General features: G+C 35.2%; 1 protein-coding gene across 1 annotated transcript in view; it reads right to left on the bottom strand.

Moving 5' to 3' along the window:
• Window positions 1-23267, bottom strand: part of TTC6 (tetratricopeptide repeat domain 6) — a 67806-nt gene that overhangs the window by 19560 nt on the left and 24979 nt on the right. Inside the window, exons 7-18 of the mRNA XM_009319467.1 lie at window positions 22826-22939; window positions 18114-18541; window positions 15945-16431; window positions 13498-13627; window positions 11862-12037; window positions 11299-11435; window positions 9039-9208; window positions 8445-8565; window positions 6991-7141; window positions 4950-5032; window positions 3778-3854; window positions 2749-2909 (exon numbers count right to left, since the gene is read on the bottom strand). Coding sequence (XP_009317742.1) covers window positions 2749-2909; window positions 3778-3854; window positions 4950-5032; window positions 6991-7141; window positions 8445-8565; window positions 9039-9208; window positions 11299-11435; window positions 11862-12037; window positions 13498-13627; window positions 15945-16431; window positions 18114-18541; window positions 22826-22939 — 2235 coding nt within the window. The remainder of the gene's footprint in view (window positions 1-2748; window positions 2910-3777; window positions 3855-4949; window positions 5033-6990; window positions 7142-8444; window positions 8566-9038; window positions 9209-11298; window positions 11436-11861; window positions 12038-13497; window positions 13628-15944; window positions 16432-18113; window positions 18542-22825; window positions 22940-23267) is intronic.

Genomic DNA, 23267 nt, shown 5'->3' with positions numbered 1-23267 from the left:
TTAATGACATACATTAAAAAAATCTTAACATTAGCACTGGAAAAATCACTCAAACTCGCAAGACAGTCTAATGTACATCATTAATTCAAAAGAAAATTGCTAAAGGCAGTGGGGGCTGTTTAAAAGATTGAAATCATTCACTCAGTTATCACAGTTGTTGTTTACAAGCTGTGGAGTCAAGGGCTAACATATTCTATACAATTAATACCAACCCGTAATAAACTTTTTTGCTCCATGTAACACAGGCCTGTGAGATAATACATTTCTGCAGCCTCAAATGTATTAGGCGGGATTTTTGCAGAGGTCATAAGGAGCTTCATAGCTTTTTTAAAACTTCTCAGAGCATCCTGCAATACGGAGAATATTAATACTTGTAAAGCACTTAACTGAAAATCTGCAAGATTTGTTAGACATTTTAAATTATTTTTAAATGTTTTTTTCTTGGTCTTTCTTTGGAACATTATGGTAAAAATGACTAGTCTAGTGTTCCTTGATGTTGCTGGAGTTAGACACACTCTTGATCTCTGAATGGTTCATAATAATAACTGATTAGAAAAATAGATAAGTAGTCCTGAGTTTTATTTATATATGACAAAGTAGGTAATGTACATGATCTAGAAATAACATACAGTTCATTTATACTGTTATTTAGGTACATAGTTAATTATAATTATTTATTAATTTTATTTATATTTATTTCTTCAGGAAGAAAAGGCATACTTTTTGATGGAGTCTGACAATAAAGAAACCTGTAGCAAGCACTTCATTATGTAAATAATGACAAACTATTTATTCCATAGACAACTTACTAAATTTAATAACCATTAAGAAATATATTGAAAGGATCGATCCTGTATAGGCATTGAAGGAACTTAAGTGAATAGCCTCTGTCGTGGTTTAACCTCAGTCAGCAACTGAGCACCACGCAGCCCCTCGCTCACTCCCCGCCCCCTGGTGGGTTGTGGAGAGAATTGGAAGAGTAGAAGTGAGGAAAACTCATGGGTTGAGATAAAAACAGTTTAACAATTGAAATAAAATAATATAGTAATAATAACAATAATAATAAAAGAATATACAAAGCAAGAGATGCACAATGCAATTGCTCACCACCCGCCAACTGATGCCCAGCCAATCCCCCAGCAGCGGCCCCCCCGGCCAGCTTTCCCCCAGTTTATGTACTGAGCATGACATCACATGGTATGGAATGTCCCTTTGGCCAGTTTGGGTCAGCTGTCCTGGCTGTGCCCCCTCCTGGCTTCTTGTGCACCCCCAGCCTTCTCAGTCGGTAGAGCATGGGAAGCTGAAAAGTCCTTGACTAGTGTAAGCAACACTTAGCAACGACTAAAGCATCGGTGTGTTAGCAACATTATTCTCATACTACCTCCAGAACACAGCACTGTACCAGCTACTAGGAAGGAAATTAACTCTATCCCTGCCAAAACCAGGACAGCCTCTCAGAATCTTACCATGTCTCATAGATCTGGGCAATAATTTATGCACATTTAATAATGATTTGGTTTAAAAGAGAGTGTAAGGAAAACAACCAAAAAATTAACAGTTCAAGGTAAGCCATTCCTCAGCCTTTGAGGATTATGAAGGGACCACAGTTGAAAGTTCCAATATCAAGAAGAGTAAAAGAATTTGTCCTGGTTTCATCTGGGACAGAGATCATTTTCTTCCTACATTCAAAAATACTCTTATTTTAAGAGGAAAAAGAACTGTAGATACCTGAATTCACTTACATATAATTCTAAAGGCACGGCTGATTCTCAGGACACTATAGCCTGAAGTCTAATCATTTTCCCATATTGAGAGTATCAGGGAATGACTAATACACATCCTCTTAACCATGACAACTGAAATGGGTTGAATTGGAGCGTACTAACAATCACCGTCTTTGACTTAGCATTCTTTCAAAGACAGCAGAACTAGCAATGTCCCATTATGGTTTGAGACAAATAAAATACCCAAGCCTAATGAAAAAAGTTGAATGGATCAAGAGGTTTTATCCAGTACAAGCCCAGGGAGCAGGAGTATAATTTTTGCAAAGTGCACACCTTTTCATTTAAAAAGAATCTGCAAACGCGAGGCTAAGAGGAAAGAGAAAGACTGTGCATTTCAAATACAGAACTCAATAGATAGGTAGATTCAAAGTTTTATGAATCTACCTGTTGCTTGCTGCTATTGTGTTTAGGGAAACAGGGCTCTACATTTTGTACAAACAAAGGACTGTACAAAAAGAAACAGCTAATCCATACTGCCAATTTCAACAATTCTGCAGGCCTCAAATATTGGCTAACTGCGGGACTCAGAGGAGTGACAATATTGGTTAAACCCTTGACATATGAATATTCATGAAGTTGAGAAAATACCCGTAACTATACATTACATATTCAGTTCACATACATTAATTAAACTTTTGTACTGCATTTTATTAGACATAAATGCTAGGCATACTTCTGTATTATTTTATTTCAAAAGAAGCAAAATTATTACATCTAGTGGACCTCAGTCTACATAATTGTATCTTTTAATCGATCATCTTAAATGTTTTAAAACTAAAATTGCCTAATTTATGCTGAACTATTAGTGCTGCTGTTGAAAATTCTTAATCAGGTCTTCTTATAATTTAAACAATGAGGTACTCTGAAGGTTTATTTATATACTAGCACATTTCAAAATATTAAAAGAACACAGAAAGAAGAACATTGTCTTGCTTGGCATAGATATAAAGTAAACTTTTCTAACCTTAGTTTTCTTGGCTTTCATTTGTATTTTTCCTAAAATAACAAACATTGAAGGCTCAGGTTGAGTTGCAGTAGCTTCACGTAAGCACTCTATGGCCTTATTGTGATTTTGACAAAATGACTGAATGAGCGCTTGCTGAACAGGCTGAGCCATAAAGGATTCTGGAAGGAAACCATCATGAAAAACAATCTCTTTTACTTCAACCTATATGTTTTCCAGTGTAAAATACCTTTAAATGATATGCAAACTTTAAAATGCTATTAAAATATTTGGAGTATCAAAGCTTGTTTTAACATCCATAAAAATAAAAATGTAAACTAAATTCCTACAAAAGTCTGAAGTTGAACAGTTATTTATCAATGAGTGTGGTTTGACTGCTAAACACCTGCAAATATTTACCTTCCTCTCACCACATCTAAGAAGGCTTTGCTCTGTGGAAGTATCACCATATGCCTGCTTTGTTTTTATGTTCTTGTGCCCTGTGTATCCACTCTTGGTCACTACCAGAGACAGGAATTTAATCTCATACAGTATGGCTATTCATATGGATTCACCAAGAGCTTTAGGACGCATTGAACACTGCCATTTTATGCCCAGCATATAACAAGGAACTACTATACTGCAACATTTTTACTGTTCGAATGCACTGGGAAGGTTCAGTTCTAAAGCTATTTGATATTTTGTTAGGAAAGGCTGTACATAAGTACAGAACAGAATCCTTACTCAATATTCCTTTAAAGCAGAAATTACCGATATTGAAAGGTAGAAATAAAAAAGAAGAACTCAAAACATAAAGGAAATTCTGAAATCACAGGTGATAGTACAGGCAATAGTGTACACCATTATTACCTTTAAAGGCTTCAGACATGCAATCAAAATACTCTAGATAATAAGTTCCTATATTTTAGCTGATTCATGGTAACTAACTGATTTGCATGCTTGAATTTATTTTTTTTTAACAATTCCTTGGTTACAGACTGTTGCTATGGTTCACAACTATCTAGGAAAATTGATGGAAATTGACGTTACCTTCATCCATTTCTGCAAGTTGGTGAATACATAAACTTGCCAGCTCATATTTCTTCAACTCCATTAAATACTGTCCCCTGTAATGAAATATTTGTTGGATGTGATTAGTAGAACTATTTCCAGGCATTTCTTTCAAAGAGCAAATACTACTGACATATGTTTTCATTAGTATAAAAAGAGAAAAAGGAAAAATAATGCCTTCCAATAAAAACATCCAGAGTTTTTCCTTTTTTTTTTCCCCTTCAGAAATATCTGTCGCATTTTTAATTTTTTCTCTCACATCACAGTACCAAGAAATTATATGCTTACCTCTCTTCAGATCATAGGAGTTACAAAAAGACATTTTCTTTGGATTCCACAGATAGTAATCCTTACAATCTCAAGAACTGCAATAATAATCTTAATAATGTTTCTAAAATCCACCACAGACTGATAGCTGATAGATACATTGTTTCCAAGGACAATTTTTTGCCTCTTCAGATATTGGCATCAGTATAATAGGTCATGCTAGCCAAACCACACTCAGACAAGCTGAGCAAACCCACTCTTAAAACTGGGAAAATATGGTATTATTGACTGGAACATAATAACTAATTCTCCTAATACACCTGAGGAATAATATCCTAGCATTTCTTCCTTAGTTCTTACAGATTTTCAGGGGAGGAAACAGTTTTATATAGTAATTTTTTTTTTAGTCTTGGTAAAGGTCACTACTTCTCACTGGGCTGAAGATGGGGAAGAAAAATAGTTCAAATCTAAATTGGCCTGGACTCAATCCTTCACATTCTTTGCATTATGTGGATTCTGCAGACAAATCAGTGAAGGACCCATCCACTTGCGGAAAACATTTAAAATTATTAATTTTTTAAAAGTTCAGACTTGCTTTTTTGTTATGGCACCTATTTAATTCCTTTTCCCCGGAAACTATATGTACCTCAAAGAGCAGAATCCTGTATAAAAAACAAGGTTCCTCCATCTAGGGTAATGATTACAATACACTATGCAAATAAAGTTCTTCATGTTTGAAAACACTATGAAAATAAGACATTTTTTTAAAACCCATTCAGAGCAGGTTTCAAAGAATACAGGGGTATCTACCAACAGCATTCCAAATGGAATTTTTTTTTTTAAAGTGAGATATCTGTGAAGTGCTCAACTAATCACTTTCCTACCTTAATATGCAAAGTTGTGATTTATTTGGATAAAGATGAATGGCTCTGTTTATATCCTTCACAGCATTTGGTAAATTATGAATCTGTAATTTATAAAGAAAAAACAGCAATTTAATTGCTAATATGAACACAATTTGGAGACACAATTACTATTTCTGTAAATGCAGTTATGCAGGATGTAATGCCCACATGGTAATAATTCACAAGGCACATACGCCCTCTGTAAAGGACCTCAACATGTTTTAATAAAGGCCTAAAACATTTGCCCTACATACTTCCATACTCTCCCACAGGGCAGATCCAAACTCCAGACAGTTTCTTTACTTTTCTAAAATCCAAAGAAGAGTCTGGACTATTGGGAAGGAGATTAGATCACGAGATCCACATGCACGTATGTCCTGATGAATCTTCATTGCTGTAATGAATTTGCATTTATTTTTCAAGTGTCTGTGCACGTGGTCACATTCAGTGTGCTTCACATGCTGAGGAGAAAGGAGATCATTACAGTGAAGATCCCAAGGGCTGATTCATCCAGCTGGGATAGCTGCTAACTCGAACTCTCATTAAAGAACAGCATTGATGGAATGCATGTACTGAGCTTTATTTTACTGCTTTGCATTGAAATTTAAAAAAAAAGCCAACCCACCCCCCCAAAAAAAAACCAACAAAAAACCCTACAAAAGCAACCTGAGCATTAGTGGATAACCTCCAATATAAACTATCAGGCACAAGTTCTTAAAGACAGTATCAAAAAAAAAAAAGAATATCATCAATCCACTTAGATGGACTCTGAGTTAAAAGCCATTTCCTTTAGGTGTGGAAGAAAATGAACAGCATAAGCAATTTCTCAAAACATTTTGAAAACAAACTAAGCACTGTGAGACACAACAGTTGTTTGAATTCTGCCAATGAAATCTACAGAAATTAGGTCACATTGAATACTCCATTCCTCGTACTCCTGAGAGGGTCTCAGAAAAACAACTGCTAGCAGAAACTAATCTCAAATTCCATGCAGCAGTAGAAGGATATTCTGTTTTACAGTAAATTAAAATATTGAAAATGTTTTCACTCCCATTTGTGTGGAAGAAAATTTGAATTTCCTGAAAAGTGAGTATTCTCAAGAACCTTCTGTTTAGAAAACACTATTTCAAAATGTGGGGGTTTATATTTTAAAAATAGATATTTTTAAAAATATTTTTGAAATCTATTTCCAAAAAATTTATTAAAGCTCAGAGTAGATGTACACTGATGTAAAAAAGATAAAATGACACTTGAAATATTTCGTATCATTGCATTACATGCCAACAATATTTTACAACTGCAATGTATATGTCCTGGTTTCAGCAGGGATAGAGTTAATTTCCTTCCTAGTAGCTGGTACAGTGCTGTGTTTTGGATTTAGGAGGAGAACAAAGTTGATAACGCACCGATGTTTTAGTTGTTGCTAGGTAGTGCTTACACTGGCCAAGGACTTTCTAGTTTTCCATGCTCTACTGACTGAGAAGGCTGGTGGTGCACAAGAAGCTGAGAGGGGGCACAACCAAACTGGCCAGAGAAACTTTCCATACCATGTGACATCCTGCTCAGTACATAAACTGGGGGAAGCTGGCCGGGGGGCCACTGCTTGGGGACTGGCTGGGCATCGGTCGGTGGGTGGTGAGAAACTGTACTGTGCATCACTTGCTTTGTGTATTATTATTATTATTATCATATTATTATTATCATTTTATTTCAATTATTAAACTGTTTTTATCTCAACCCACGAGTTTTTGTCACTTGTGCTCTTCCAATTCTCTCCCCCATCCCACCGGGTCGGGGGGAGAGAGGAAGCAGCTGTGTGGTGCTCAGTTGCCAACTGAGGTTAAACCATGACAGTACGTAATTCTATTATGGTGACAAGGACTACTTGAAACTTACAGCTATAAGCAGGTTCTAACATCTGTATAACATCAAGGCATAAGTATTAAAATACTCACAACAGCCATAAATATTAAAAAAAAGCTATATTAAGTGGCAAATAAAAGCAAAAGGAATGTATTACCTTATGATATGCTTGCGCTCTGCACACATAGGCTTGAACATTGAGAGGATCAATTTCAATGGCATTAGTAAATTGTCGAATAGCTTCATAGTATTGATCAAGATGCAACAGCAGTATCAAACCAATATTTAGGTAAGCAAAGATGACGGAGCTAAAAACAGATTTTTTTTCCCTTTTGTTATTGCATGAAATATGTCATTGTATTAACCACAACTTATACGGGCTTCATCTACTTTTATGACATTAACCACACATCTATTTTGTGATCACACTGAGCTAAAGAATTGTAATTGCCAGCAGAGGAGATAGCTCATTAAAAAACACAATTTCAGTGGCTCGTGAAGTTTGGCTGCACACTAGAGGATCTCTGATCACCAAAAGCAGCACTCCAAATGTGAATTGTGAAGAAATTATGACAAGTCTCTGTTGTAGAAGCTGGACTAGAAATAGAGCTAGCTGGTAATTTTGTATATACTGAATACACCGAGAAATACTGAATTCTTCAACATTAAAAACACATGTAGTTTTAAAAGACTGACAAAGTTTACATGTTTTCCATCTAGCCTGCTCCCTTATTTTCTGTCATTTCACTTGGCTAGCTGCTAGGGAGACCTGGGTTTCCAAGATCTGCAATATCTTGTGCAGCCCACTCTTACAGACTGTTTCTAGGCAAAGTTCAAGACTTCCTAGAGCAGAGCCAAGACAAAGGAAGAGCTGAGGGGTCTTTAGGCCTGCCACAGATTGGAATGGAAGCCTTTGCTCAAGACAGGACTCTTGAGGTTGCCCAAGGCTGAACAAGAACTCAGTACCTTTAGAGTAAGGTAATTAATGCAGCTAACTAGTACGGGAGGCTTGTTGCATATTGTAAGACTGTTTGCATGGCAGGGCTGCTACAGATATAATCTGTTTCTGAAGTATTTTTAAGTGGCAGGAAGAAATGCGATTCAGAGAAACCACATCATGTTCAATCACCAACTACCTAGGACCATAAACAGCATTTTTTTTTTTTTTTTTTTAATTTCAGGGACACCATTTACTGGCTTTTGCTAAAGAAAACATTGTAGCATTTTCTTTTGGGGAAAAAAAAGTTTTACTTTTTACCTGCATTGTGGACAGACTCCCTCCGAAAAGACTAATGAAATTATTATGGCAACTTTAATTATGACTTCAGTTTCATCTTTTGTCTGCCAAACCTGAGTAATTTATTTGCCAAGTTGCCATGTAAAGCAAAATAAAATTTTTGACATACATTAATAATTATTTTTATTATACTCAGACTATAGTAAATGAGGCAAAAGATACTAAAACAAGAAAACATTATGGTTTTGTGTAGGTTAATTCCAGTCTATTTCCCAAATAACATTTCTGATTCTACTTTCCTTTACTAGTACTTTTATGCCCCCAGGTAATCAGAATATAAAACAACATATATTAAAATTCCCAAGTCCAATCACCTGTCCAAAGCTAGGACGCTTTCAAAGTCACAGATTGCAAGTGACCATTGACACTGTTCTGAGTAAACAATCCCACGATGAAGAAAAGAACAGAAATTTTCCTGAGTGTCATTGATGAGTACTGTGGGAGAGGAAGAACAAAAATCAACTGTTCAGATATTCACATATATTTCAGTTTCTCCGTGCAACTTATTTGTACATTACTTTTTCCTCTAGTTTTCTTAGAGTTTTATAAAATATCATAGATAAACCATAACATATTAGATCATAACAGAAACTGTTCATTATGGCATGAAATACCTTCAAGACATTTATAATTCTCAGTTACACCCACTCGAATTGTTAAAAGTGAAGCAGAAAAGCTTAAGAAGCAGAGGCAAAATAACTGAAGAAAAACAGCAGCAAGAGTCAATGTCTAATAGCAAACTTAACAGAAATGAAAAGGAGCAAGTTATTACCAAACACTGAACAACAATCATACATTTCAATATTTGCAACATGAAATATCTGTGTTATATTGCAGTATAGTAATTACTGGTGAATGGTTGAATGACCGTGATAAACATACACACCATTAAAAGAAACAAACAATACCAGAAACACTTAAGTCCTGCACAGCTCTTTTTGGATCAATCTGTCGTAGCATGCAACCTCTATAGTAGAATGCTAACCAACAAGAAGGGTCTAGGTGAACCGCTGCTGCTAAGTCTTGTATTGCATTTCTATACTGCTGCTGCTTCGCATATGCTCTTCCTCGATACAACCTAATAGGGAAGAAAGTTTCTCTTTAAACATCATTTCCCTTAGAAAATTATACCTACAGAATGAAGTCATAGTGTGAAGTCATAGACTATTATTTATAATATTAACAGGTTGAGTCAACAATATCAAGAGTTCTTCCATTGTTTTTGTCATGCAATCTTGAAGTAATTATTCAGAAAAAAAAGTTAAAATATAGAACAAACATTCAATTTTCTTTCTGAATTTAATAAAGCAAGTCTGAAGGAACAAAGTCCGGTAATCTGTACCATATAGGTAGATCACTGCACTTGCATAAATCAGGTTCAATATACTAGAACCCCATATGAGCTTTGGGCATCACAGAGTTGAACTGAACTCTCTCCAAGTTCCATAGTCTATTGGTGCAGCAGTTTCTGTATGGGAAATACCAGATTTTGTTAAATCTGATTTAAAAGAAAAAATATAAAACTGCCCTCATTACTATTAAAAGCTTTCTGAAAACATCTATTCTATTCTTCAATATTTCTTTCAAACAGACAAGTTTACAAAATCAGATCCTACTATTTTACACTAGTCCTCCCTCAGATTCAGGAAGCTAGCAATATATTTAAACAAGATAAATCATAAGCACAGGTGAAAAAGCATGAATAGACAGCAATGGCTGTAAAATTATTTTATCAATGCAAAACATAATATATAAAACATTTTTGTATTGCTGAAGATAACTTTCACTTATTAAGCAGGTCTTATGCCACATCCCACTTCTATGCAGAGTTATCATGCAAAATATATACCATTCCTTTTTCAGTCTAACACAGTAAAGTCAATTCCTCAAGAATTTAACTCTACACAAAAACTAATCATACACACTAGGACTATTCACAGAGCCCACACATCAACGTGTGAGCCTCAATGAACTAGTGGGTTTCAGGAAGCCAAATGCAGCTTTATGTTGCTTCAAGATTTTATTTCAAAGTCAGAGTTTTAAGAAGCATCTGTAAATTACTTTAGTAGGACAGGAACCTAATGTCATAAGAAAGCTTTGCATGATTCTGTGGTTCCCTGTGATGGAGATGACTGACAAGTAGAAGATACACATGGGGGAATCCTTCCCAGGCCATTTCTATTCAGTTTGGATGGGAATCAGTTCCAGAATAAGACATCTGAACTTAGGTCTCTATTTGTAGATGTCTACAACATATGTTAGGTGTCTGACTTTCCATTACAGTTAATGAAGATCTAGTCAATATAATCCAAGGAGATGAGAGCAATTCAGTTTATCCAAAAATATACACTTACTGGCTGTTTAGCTGAACAGCTCTCCAGGCTTTATAGAATAGTCTATATTCAGTCTACTAACTGTATTGATTAGAGTCCTTGGTGATAATGGCTGCTCAGACACCTACATCCCATGGATACAGCAAGCTGACATCTAAATTCAGGTATCATACTCTGGTATTGGATATCTGCTTTTATTTTTATTTTACATCTGTTTTCATGAATCCGGAATAGAGTATAAGAAGAATATAAATCTTTGCAGGAATGATATTTTTAATATCACATTTTCTAGTAGGGAAGTCATATAATTTTTTTTCAATCTTTGTAAGTCAAACCTAAAAATCATCGTTATAATTCAAAAATAAAGATGCTTCTCATTCATAAGTCAAATTTTTCACAGAAAACATTAACCTAGCATAGTGTTAAAACTAGAAGCGTCAAGGCAACCAATGGAAATTAGGCATAGAACTATGTAATCCTTAAGGACATTCTTCACTTTGAGCATGTATTTAAATGCAGCTCTTTAGAGCAAAGCACATATGCACGTGCTTAAGTCCAACTGACTCTATATTTGCATTAGTCCAGTGGGATCTGAGCATGTGGTTCTGTGCTTAGCTAAATTAAGGTCTAGGGACTAATCCAAAGTCATTAAAGTCATACAAAGATTCCCCAATGAATATCAAGGCCTAGAAGTCTTATTCTGTTTCTATTAGACACCTCTTTGGAAAAGCAATTGCTTTATTATTGTTTAATGCATATTCAGTCTTTTACATATTAATATTATTTTAATAATCCACTTAAAATTCAAATTCTCTTGTCAAACTATATATCCTACCTCGCCTGAGCATTGCTGGGGTCTTCCTTGATCACAGCTGTAAAATCCTGAATAGCTGCAGTCAAAACTGAACAGTCAAAGAAGTGTATTCCATGTTTCATAAGTGCATCCGTCCTTTTTGGGTTATACTGAAAACACTATAATGAAAAAAAAGTAGTACGTGATGTTATTCTTCATTCTTATTATTTCTAACGATTAAAAGTCTTAACCAAGCATAAAAATAATATATTCTTTTATTCTTAGATTTTCTTTTTTATTCCTTTGTCCTTTAATGTCTATTGTCATTTCCATTAACTGTAAAGTGAAATAAAAAAAGTAGCGATGCAAGCTTACTAGTGGCTGATAATTTGTAGACATTCAGTAATATATTGGATTAGCCGGCAAGAGTAACAGAAAATTACTTATTTATTTCCATAGCACTGATTTTTTTTTTAAACATCATTTATTTGAAAGGATATCCATTCTCCAAGCTACTTGCCAGATATATCCAAATACAGTTTACTTTTACTGAAGTTACACAAAAGTTACTACATTATTGTAACAATACAAAAAAGTGAACTTACTTTGGCATAATCATCCATGGCCAATAACAATTGATTTTCCTCAAAATACAACTCAGCTCTTCTAAAATAAATGTCATCATCTGTAGGGCTGCACTGTATCGCAGAGCTATAATTGATGATTGCCAATGTATTATCACCCTGTTTCCTGTAAATTTCAGCCATTGACAGGTATGTATCTGAAACAACCACCCAAAATATAAAAGGCACTATTTAGCAGCGCAAAACAATGTCATCTCCTCCTTACAGGGTAATTAACAGGAGCAGTAGAAATAGAACAGTAGATTATACAAAAGGTTGGAAAGTTCTGCTTTAATCTGAGCAACAGAACTCAAAAGTTTAGAGCTATGGCTGTGTGCTCAATCGTGGAGCTCATGCAGCTGTAAACTGATAGCTCTTGCTGGATTCACAGGTACTAAAAATCTTTGCTCTCTGTAGAGCTCTGCAGAAATGGCCCATCAAGCAATTTAGTGTAGACCTGTTGATCACAAACAAATATAAAGAGATTTAGTTCAAATGGGCCCACACAATATTTATTCCACTGTGTTGGGTCCGGTCAGGATAGAGCTAACTTTTTTTATAACCACCCATACGGTGCTGTGTTTCGGATTTGTGGCTAAAACAGTGTGGATTACACAACGTTTTAGCTCTTGCTGAACAATGCTTGCACACTGTCAAGGCTTTACTTATTTATTTCTTTATTCCCCCCACTCTGCCCGCTCCACAGCGTGTAGGTTAGGGGTGGGCAAGAAGTTGGGAAGGGACATATATCTGGGACAGCTGACTTAAGTAGGCCAAGGGGATATTCCATACCATATAATGTCATGCTCAGCAACAAAAGAAAACAGGGGTAGAGGAAGGAGGAGGGGGGGGAGTGTCTTCCAAGTCCATGTCCAATTAAAATTTCCTTTGTTGCAACCTGTGACCATTGCCTCCTGTTTTGCTGTGCATCTCTCGGAAGAGTCTGATTCTGTCTTCCCTGCTGCCACCCATTATGCAGCTGAGAACAGATTTCCCTCTTAGCCTTACCTTCTCCAGGCTCACTCACTCATCTCTCTCAGCCTTTCCTTCTACAGCTTAGGCTCCAGACCCCTGACCATCTTAATGGCTTTCCAATAGACTCTCTCCAGCTTCTCTCTCTTATACCAGGGGTTCCAAAACTGGACAAAGTATTGGAGGTGCAGCATCACAACCTGGCTGAGGGGAATCACTTTCCCTGACCTGCAGAGCCTGGTCTGTCAACCAGGTGGTATCTTTCCCTTTTAAGCTCCTCCTTCCCAGTTTAAAGGGTATGGCAGAACAGGGCTGACTGAAGCACAATAGCACACTGTCTCCATTACAGGATTGTTATCAGCTTTCCCCATTAAGTTAATGGATACAATTTCCATGAGTCCTCCTTTTTTTTTTTCTTTTTAAACACACACTAAAATGAAGTACTTATTTTTGCCTTAGAAACGCAACTTCTGTCCCAAGCCCTTGAAGATTCATGTCTGCTTTATAATCTTTTTATAATATGGTTAAAACAACTGATGTAAGTTTAAATACATACAAAAACATTTGCAGAACTAGGGCCAAAGGCAACTAGAGAAAAAACACTATGAAAAATTAACTGTTAAGTTATACTTCAGTAGATACTTACCTGCTTTATTTTTGCTCCATTTAGTTATAAATTTCAGGTCATCCAAAGCAGCAGAAATTCTGTCTTGAAAGAGGTAAATCAAATGTCTATGCCAGTAAGCATTAAGCAGTAGTGGTTCTAAGCTTATAGCCTATAAATAAAATAAGTAAATAACTTATATTGCAGAAGGAACTTCTCAAGTGTGCTAACAATAGGACATAGGAAATGAGAAAATTTTTGGACTGAAATTATTTTTTTCAGAAAATTCCTAGACTGACAAACTTCTATTTAACCTAAAAATCTGAAAAATTTTACTAATGTCACTTGTTTATTTAACAGCATCATGTACTTACACATATGCAGAATCAGAGGCCAAGCTACCAGAATATTCAGCACAAAATATTAATCAGCTGGGATATTACCATGTTTGATGATTTCTTTAAAATAGTTATCTGAACTATTTCTAGAAGTCAGAATTCTTCTATCTGAAAGTAAGAATTAACCTGCCCCTGTGAAAAAGGAATCAGCTTTTCAAACCATGCTGTTATGATTCCTATAGAAAGCACCTAACATCCCCTAACAAAAATCACTTGACAGATATTATCAATCAAATAAGATATTTCACATATGTTCATTATAACACACACTTAACAGCCACATGGAAATATAGAGACTGATACAAATCTAAGACTTTTCTGCTACAACAGTAATTCTCAAATTTTGGTCTATAAACTATTTCTAGGATCCATAAACTACATAGGAATTGTGTTCATATATCTTAAAGAGCAAAGTCAATAATGTTTTCACTAAAGTATGCAATAGCAATGGCAAGCAATTTTGTCAGTTGACATCAGCCCATTGGTTAATGAACCACTTTGCCAGGGTGTGGAATTTTTAGCCTTTCAGATCCTTGACAGTCTGTTTCTAAAGTTTGGGGTAAATAAAAAAAGACACAAGATAATCATTGAGTTTCTATGAATATAGTCAATTTTCTGGTCAGATAATTTATGAAGTTTGGAAGGTAATAGGTACAGATTGCAGGTGCATAAAATAGGTACCTATGTCCCATTAAAAATAAAAAAAAAATATAGATTTATCCCCAAGAGAAGCATTAACAGAAATGGTGTTATAAAAGGAAATTTCACCCTAAGACAATATGCGTTTTGGGAAAAGCAAACTCTAGAAATAGAGTAAAATATGAAGGGTGGATCTCACTGCAGGACACACTGTGAGCCTCCTTAAAGTCTACTGTGGCTTGAGACTGTTAGCTGAAAGGAATTCAGAAACCAACATGAAGCCAAGCTGTTTTGTACTTCATTGTTTCATTCCTCTACACATTTCCAAATATTCCAGCCAACTGAGCTTTGCATTTTAGCAAAAGAAATGCTATTTATATTATTTAAAGGTGCCTGTTGTTAAGCCTGTTTTCAGGGACACTGGCAGATTGATGGTGTTCTACTGCCAGAGAGCAATATCAACACAAAAGATCTGGTTCAATCTTGCATTATCAAGCACTCCAGTACAAGGATCATGAACCCCCCAAAGCAGCTTCTGAGGATTGCTTCTCCAAACACCAAATGCTGTGTTAAGAGCCAAGATGTTGGTTAAGGAAAGGAGGACATCTTTTGCTGTACGACGTCATATATAGGATGAAGTACTTTGGGGTCCCAACCTGGTTATGACTAGCTGTGTGTAATATAGATGTTAAATGACAATGAAAATACCATACCGAAAGCACAACACATGACTTCTCTACCCAGGTTTCACAAGCATACAGAACTATACCATTGTTTAAAGAATGCCTTTGAAAGTTTTTACAGCTTCCACATTTAAATTATAGACTTTAAAAATATTCTTTTCATTTCTGTTCTTTCAGCAATTTTTTTTATTCTGTTTTGGTTGTTTCTTTCTAGTTGTGCAGGGTCTTGGGCAGAAGTAATGGCAGGTTTGTAGCACTATAAAGGGAACTTTAAAAGTGTTGAAAAAATAAACATACATAGAAAAACACTAGTATTATTGTATAAAAATCTTAGTGTCAAATGATAGTTTAATTACAAACAGGAAATACATGACTTTTCAATTTATTTGCTTACTATGCTTTTGCAGAAATTGAAAATATATTTGTCAGCTTGCCAGCAGCAAAACTTGAAGCAAAACACTTTCTGTCCTTTTTGTCTATCCTATCTCCAACTCCATTTAGGAGTATTGTATCCTGAGCAAGGGTCTCCAGAGAAACATTATGGTGCTTGGAGAACACTAGGGTAAACAAACACAGTTTATTAAGAGCCTGCATCTTCATTCTTGCAGGACTAAACTTGGATCATGCTGTCATACAAAGGTAAAAGGTGGCAGCATTCAGCTAGTTATCAGCTCTCCTGCTTCTAGTTCTTCACCTGTTGAAGAATTCAGACACTCAGTTAAAAAAAAAAAGGGTGCTTGACAGAAGTAAAACTTGGCATTAAACTTACTTTTTCCAAGTCATCCATAGCTGACTTTAACTTGCCTAACTTTCTTTGTATTGCTCCGCGCCTGCAGTAGTGAAAAGCTGAAGGATGCTCTTCCTTTTCTATTAGCTCAGTCAGTTGTCTTACTTCTTTTTCTAAATCTTCAATACTAACTGTTGCACCTTCAAGAAGAACAGGCTGTATTGAGTCAACTAGTTCTATTTGTAGATTTGCTTCTTGAGAGTCCACCGTTCCGGTTCCTTTTAGTAATCCAGTATCCTTCTCCTCAGAAGCAGTCCCTCTAGGAGGGAAAGTTTCATCAAACCAGCAGTTCCATATTCCACTGGCCCACATGCGAGCAGAAGTTTCTTTTGGAATTCCACCCCTCACTTTTGCAAACTTTTCAAAATCTAACAAACAAGGGATGCTGGGGCTCTGATATTGTTTGATTGCTGAAGACACCTTGATACTGAATTTATCATTAATAGGAAGCCTTTCCAGAGACACAGACCTAAGGAAAAATATACTGAAATTAACTAAAGGTTCCCAGATATATTAACAATATCAAATTGCAATCTGCCAGTCAACAACTATTCAAAAACCTATTGTTAGCTCTCTTGTTAATGATAATTTTTTAACTTATCAGCCATTTATCAAAAACCATTATTGAAGCTGCAGGTAAGCAGAATTGTTCCGAATGATCCACGTCCCCAGAATGTTCAGCGCTTATTTGCAGTTGCATGCTTCTTTCCTCCAAAAGCTTCTAACTTAGGTTTACAAGGACAATGCTAAACCTAAGTACAGTATCTCAGAGTGGACAATTACCAGCCTGGCTAAATGATGATAAATCCTAGATGGATGAATATATCAATGCTAGATTCCAGTGGTATTAGGAAGAGGCCATGAGAATATAAGCAGAAGAAGCACCACCCAGAGGTGAAAAAAAGCACTTGAATTTACAAGGACATTTCCAAAATGATAATCTGGGAAAATTCATAGCTCCAAGATGAGAACCTTCACAAATATTCAATATCAACATCTGCTTTGAGACGTCAAAGTGAAAGAAACAGAAGTCTTTACAGAAACACTTTATCACAAAAAATACTAGCCTTGCTAACACAGAAGAAAATATCAGAAGGGAATACAGAGAAAATATTTTATACATATGTATTTATAATACTATGTACCTAATTTTTATAATATTTTATACATAAGGATCCTACTAGAACAAAAAAGGGAAATTAAATAAAAAATGTAGCAGGCCCATGCATGAATGACATGCAAAATAGCGCAAAGATGAAATCCCCTTGGTTTAGCAAAACTGATACAAAAGCCTTAGACAAAGAACATACGGTACCCCTGTCTAAAACAAGACTTTGGAAAAAGGCCACTTTCTCCCTTAGTCACAGCTCACTATACCAGTATATCACACCATTTAAGTATCTTTGATTTTCTTAAGAATAAACCTACTGAAAGGTGCCTAAAAGCAGAAAAAAGCAGCTGAATGGAAAACTGGCCTGAAGGACCAGGCCTGAGCATCAGTGTAAGTACAATGTGGACACATATGACTGTACACAAAAAACAGACAACATTCAGGGGTTTTTTGCAGGTGACACTTCAAGCATAAGTATTTAAGAAATGTCAAAAAACTAGCAAGAACGTTAATTTCTTTTCTTTTTTTTTTTAATACTTGAATATTTTCTAAGGTACCCCATATCTGAAGTACATAAACACTCACTAGAAAAATATTTGGAGTGGTACGTGAAAACAAAAGGTAAAAAGCAAACTACTTGTCTGATATAATCTGTGAAGTTCATGGTACAAAGGAGGTTAGCCCAGCCTAGCATTTCAGTTTCCTAAGCACTTAGAATTTCCCCCTTGTCTTTCAGAAGAAAGAAGTCTGACCATTTTAATCATGCATTTATACTTAGATAAAACTTTTTCTGTTGTTGCATGAAGCAACACCATTTCCATTTAAAGTGCAGTATATACTAAATGTCCTAAAGATACCTGAGCAGTATGTATTTTTTCTTTGCATTAAAAAATGTACATTATTCCTAAATAACCAAACTATTATTACTTAATTTCAGAGCAATATTTAATATTAAAAAAGAGAAAACCTGTAATTAGATAACATGGCTACAAATTAAAATACATTCTTTAAAAAGGCAATACAAATTAATTAAAGAAAACCTTTTAAGAATCTTTGGGGGTTGACTTAATTTCTTAATCACAGCTTCTAATTTTCTAGGGTTTATTATTTTCTTTGATTTCTTTGTTTTCTTTCTTCTTGGGAAAACAGTGTGTTTAATCCCAGCCTTTTGAGGTCGCTCCACAAGAACAATGTCATTCTCAGTATCCTCTTGTCCACTCAAAGTACGCATTTTTTCTACTGGTATGTCTGTCTGCATTGACTGAGGATCATCACAGATTTGATTCAATAGATGCTTGGTAGGGGAGCTTTTCCCGATCTCTGTCTCAACCTCTGGCTCAGCTATCTGTTGCTTCATAACCTTCAACTCTTTCATGCTGGTTTTGAAATTAGCTGACATATTTAACGTAGTTTCATCTTTGAAAGCAGTCATCTCCAGAGCTGAGACTGATCTTTTAATCAAACTTGTCTGTTAAAAAAGGAAACTTAATTTATTTAGATGTTCATTTATATATCACATTTCCTTAGTTTTAATGGACTGGATTTTATTTTATATAAAATTGTAAAGAAAAAAAGAGCGACACGGGGACTATACTGTTGAAGAAAAATTAGAGTATTTAATGGGAAAAAAGATCTGCATACCTCAGGATATGTGTCAAAGCAAAGAGATCTAAAACATTAATTCAAAGTTCTTTGAAGCTCAAAAAGGGCTAAAATCAATCTTCTCTAAAAAGTATCACAAGAAATTTGAATTAAATACCCCCAGTCCTTGTAGGAAAGTTAAATTTTAAAATCAAAAATGTATGCCACTGGTGGTGACATTTACAAAAAGATGAACTGAGATATATTCATGAACTCAGAAGAAGAGACAGGAGGACTCTGTATAATGTCTGGAAGTACAATTGTATTATATGGAAACACAGTTAATATCTGAATGGAATTAGGCACTCTCATACTTTGTGTCCCCACCCCTGAATCACCTAACGAAATCAAAACCAAAAGAATAATTGTTATCCTCTGATGTTTAATTGTTATTAATTATTAAGCAAGTACTATTTGCAATAACAAATGTATTGCTTCTCAGTCTTTTTGTTAATCCCAGTTCACTAACTTGCACTATAATATTAGGTATAACACAGCTTCGGCGAAGAAATTAAAATGCAAGTTCATGCCCACTGCCTGAAATTTACAGAGGGAAACACTTGTCAGTAATAAATAAAATAAATGAAAAAAATAAATGAAGCATTGAATAATTTTGAAAAATTTTTCGTTAGACCCAAAGAAGCACTTTTTCAATGCTTGGTTACAGATGTCTGCTAAGAATTATTTAATTTATGTATTTATTAGAAAGACACTGCATCAGCCTTTAGTTTATTTTAATAATAATTTAAAGCACTCCATTTAAGTAACTAAATACCTTTCATTCTTTATTTGTGGTAATGCATTATACCCTGTGAAGTTTTGAAAAGATTAAAAAAATCTCAATGTCACAAGTATGCTGCTTTTCTTTAGGAAAATTATATTTTTAAAAAAGCTTCATACTGATTTATTAAAAAGCTGAAACTCAATGTAAAGCTATCATTTATCACTACATGTATCTACCATTAGCTGTCATTTATCACCAGATCAAATAGTTTGACTGCAAATTGCATAAATATTGAATTGTTACTTGATAAATTCTTTTAATGAACTGTGCATAGTTTTGCTAAAGGATTGCTTTCTGAGTTCAACAAGACTACTTCTATTTGAACATGAAACTAGTATTTTAAGAATCAAGCATCAATGCTTAGTTCAAATTGCAAATCTGGTGTTTAAATTTTTTTATTTATCATTGCATACAAACTGCTGCCATCTTTCATGTCCGTCTTTAAAATAACACAGTCACAACATTTTAAGCAGGTCTTTATGGCTATAAAGGAGTTTTAAATAAATACATACTCCTCAAAGTCTTACTCAAAATCAAATTTGTTAATAAAATATTACTTGTATAATGCTATCAAGGTCATCTTTGCACAAGTGTAAAATTTGCAGTTTATTGCTGCTTTATGTATGCTGTGAAACGGCTAACATAACTTCAATAGCCATAAAAGTACATAGCACTTTACAGATTGGAAAGTTGACAACACTGATGCCCTGACGTGTCTGAAATCCAAGGACCTGATACCGCAAAATCTTTACTCAGATATGTTGTTCCACTCATTTCAGGTTAGCTAGAGTACAGACTACTCACACTTATCTCTATCCAAATGCCTGTAAAGTTAACAGGGGTTTTCACTGCAGAGCTATGTTCTCCTATTTAATGTAACCAATCCACTTGAAAAAGACCTTTTAGACTCTCACTTTTGCATCTAATAGGAAAATATTAAGATCAATTCAGTTCAGTGGAAGAATTTCTTCCACAAAATCACAGTTCAGGAACAAATACAAGTAAATATAAAATAATACCTCTGAGATCTCACTGTCAGGAAAATCGGGCAAGGATTGGCATCTTCTCAGTAAACTTTTTGTCTATAGATAAAACAAAAAGTAAAATAAGTCTGAATTAGTCTGAGCCTAACATGAATAGAGCTTTCAGATACATTCTGCTTTTAAAAGCAGAGACTGCCAAAAACGGAGCTAATGTCCAAAGAAATCTGCATTTTCACCAAAAAAAACAACCACACCTTTGCCAGAGTGAAGCAAGGACTGCATTTGTCTGGATTTCTGGATGTCTTAAGCCCATTCTACTGCCAGATGTCCAAAAATCCGCGACACATTCAACATACTCATATAGATTAATGCTAAAGAGCAAGCACAGTCAGTGGACATACTCTATGTATGTGCTGTAGATGCTCCAATCTCAGAGAACATTGTGAATAAGCCATACTGTTGAACACCTAGTGAATTTACTGCATGTATGGAGATGTATTTCCAATGAACATATTTTAAGCCAAACACTTCTTAAAAGTGTCATATTCACTCTGCCTTAAATGACATTAGTCACACACACATTCCTATCTTTGGAATCCCAGACAAAAAATTGGCCACAACATCACCACAACCATAATTTCCAGTGAGACTATTACTTCTTTCTGAGAATCTGTATGCACTTCATCTGTTTTTAATTGTTGTTCTTAATAGTCCTACTTGTACCATAGTAACAGTTTTCTTTTTCAGTAAAAGAGACATTCCCAATAGGTCCACAAGTAAACATGGAATAAAATATAATATTTTAGTAACTGCAGACTTTATTACTTCCAATTATTATATCTAATGGCTCAGTCAACCTGTAGGCAAAGGACTACCAGCACTTTTCATCTCTGCTGGACAATTCTAAATCAGTGTATAGTTACATATACAGCCATAACATCTTTGTGCCTGAAGTCAAACATGATACAAAATTCCAAACAGTTTTTAGCCAAACACAAAATAACTATTTTAAGTTGCTGCTGCCAGAGGATGTAGGAGATGTGCAAAGCTGATCGCAGAATTCTCCCTTTTTGACATACTAAATAAGATTCTCCTCATTATTTCTAGCCAGCTCCTGCAAGAAATGTTCAAACCAGCAAGTGTTCCTTTATCATAATCAAATTTATCTTTTTGTTCCACTTCCATGTCATCTACAAGTCACATACTCTTGAATGACATATTCTCAGATAGCCATAGTCACTATTAAAAAAGCTTCTTTCAAGGACAAAAGCAAGCATGTCCTGCCCAGCATGTTTCACCTTCAAATAGGAAACACGTTATCCAACAGATCTTAACCGCTCTAATAGTCCAAACTTGCAGATGAAGCCCTAAATTTTAATATAAAACAGTGCCTCCAAACACTAAATTATACCTGGGGGCTCAGCTGCAGTAATAATATGCTAGCCTCAGTTTGCCCATTTCTGGCTGCAAATACATTCACTCATGCATTAGTTTTCCTAAGTTCCAGCGGAGGTCTCAGCAACATTGCCGGCCAGTTCCAAGGTTTCAGCTGTGTTTTAGCTACAGGAATACTCAGTTGTACCTCAAATTCTCTGGCAGAGAAATATTTTCAGCTTACTTCCCATGGGATTTGGGGAAGCTTTTACCCACTTCCACTTCCCAGATCTATTCACTTCAAATAGTTAACCCTATGTAAACACATACAACTGAACACCACCATGAGGCACTTCAGGTTCTCTGTGGAGCCTACAGCTCTGATTTCCTACATTGCCTCCACGAACTAGATCAACAGTGTTTGAGACAGTCAGGATTCTGTAACTGGAAAGACCCACACTGCAGCTTAGAACCACACTTCAATCTTTCACTTGCAAATCACCTGCATAGAATTGTTTGCCTATCCTTTAATATTACATTCAGTTAAATTCTAGGTAAAAAAAATTCACACACTTGGAAACATCTTTTTCCCCCTATTCTGCTTCTTGACTCTTGCAGTTTTTTTATATGTCTGGGCATAGTGGAACATCCAGTAAGCTGCTCCACTGAGATGTCATATTACTCAAAGCCTGTTATTTATACCACAGGCCCGCCCCTAAATCATCACCTAATGCTATAATAATGCAAAATAAGAAGCATCTTTAAAATATGCAATGACTCTTTCCAAGCACAGTCTCAAGTTTCAAAAAGTGAGATTTAGCATTTTCTATTAAAAAATGAACAAATATCTAACATAAAACTGTTTCTAGAAGTCAGCTACATAAAAATATTTAGTCTTATGACGAGATCTTCAAACTATGAATTGTTTTGCTAATCTTAATTTTTAGTGTTACATTAAAAAAAATTGTACCGTGATACACACCAGTCCATAATCATAGAAATCATGACCATCTTGCTCAGCTTCTAACTCTTCTTCATGATCAGTGAAAAAGTCTTCAAATACAACATCCTCAATCACATTGCTCTGAAATATTAATACAGTTGCATATTTGAATATGTGCCATACTATTATTTTAGTCAGCTATAGAAAACATAGTAAGATAAATAAATAAAGCCTATAATGTATTTGAGCTAAAGATTTATGACGATCAAGACCAACATCACAGAAGCCATTTATCCTAGACTTCTGATGGAGCACGTTCTTCAATGTGATCAAGAATTACATGGTGCAAAAGGGGCAGAGACCTGAGGAAACTGTCTCTAAAGTTTTTTTCTTTAGCTTTGGTAATTTATGTCAGGTCGCAGCAGTCCATATAGTAACAAGAACACAGCTCTCCATTTGGTCATAGTAA

Source organism: Pygoscelis adeliae, unplaced genomic scaffold (assembly GCF_000699105.1).
Source record: "Pygoscelis adeliae isolate BGI_AS28 unplaced genomic scaffold, ASM69910v1 Scaffold71, whole genome shotgun sequence".
Lineage (NCBI taxonomy): Eukaryota > Metazoa > Chordata > Aves > Sphenisciformes > Spheniscidae > Pygoscelis > Pygoscelis adeliae.
Note: the sequence above shows the minus strand (reverse complement) of the source record. Positions and strands in the feature narration are given on the sequence as shown.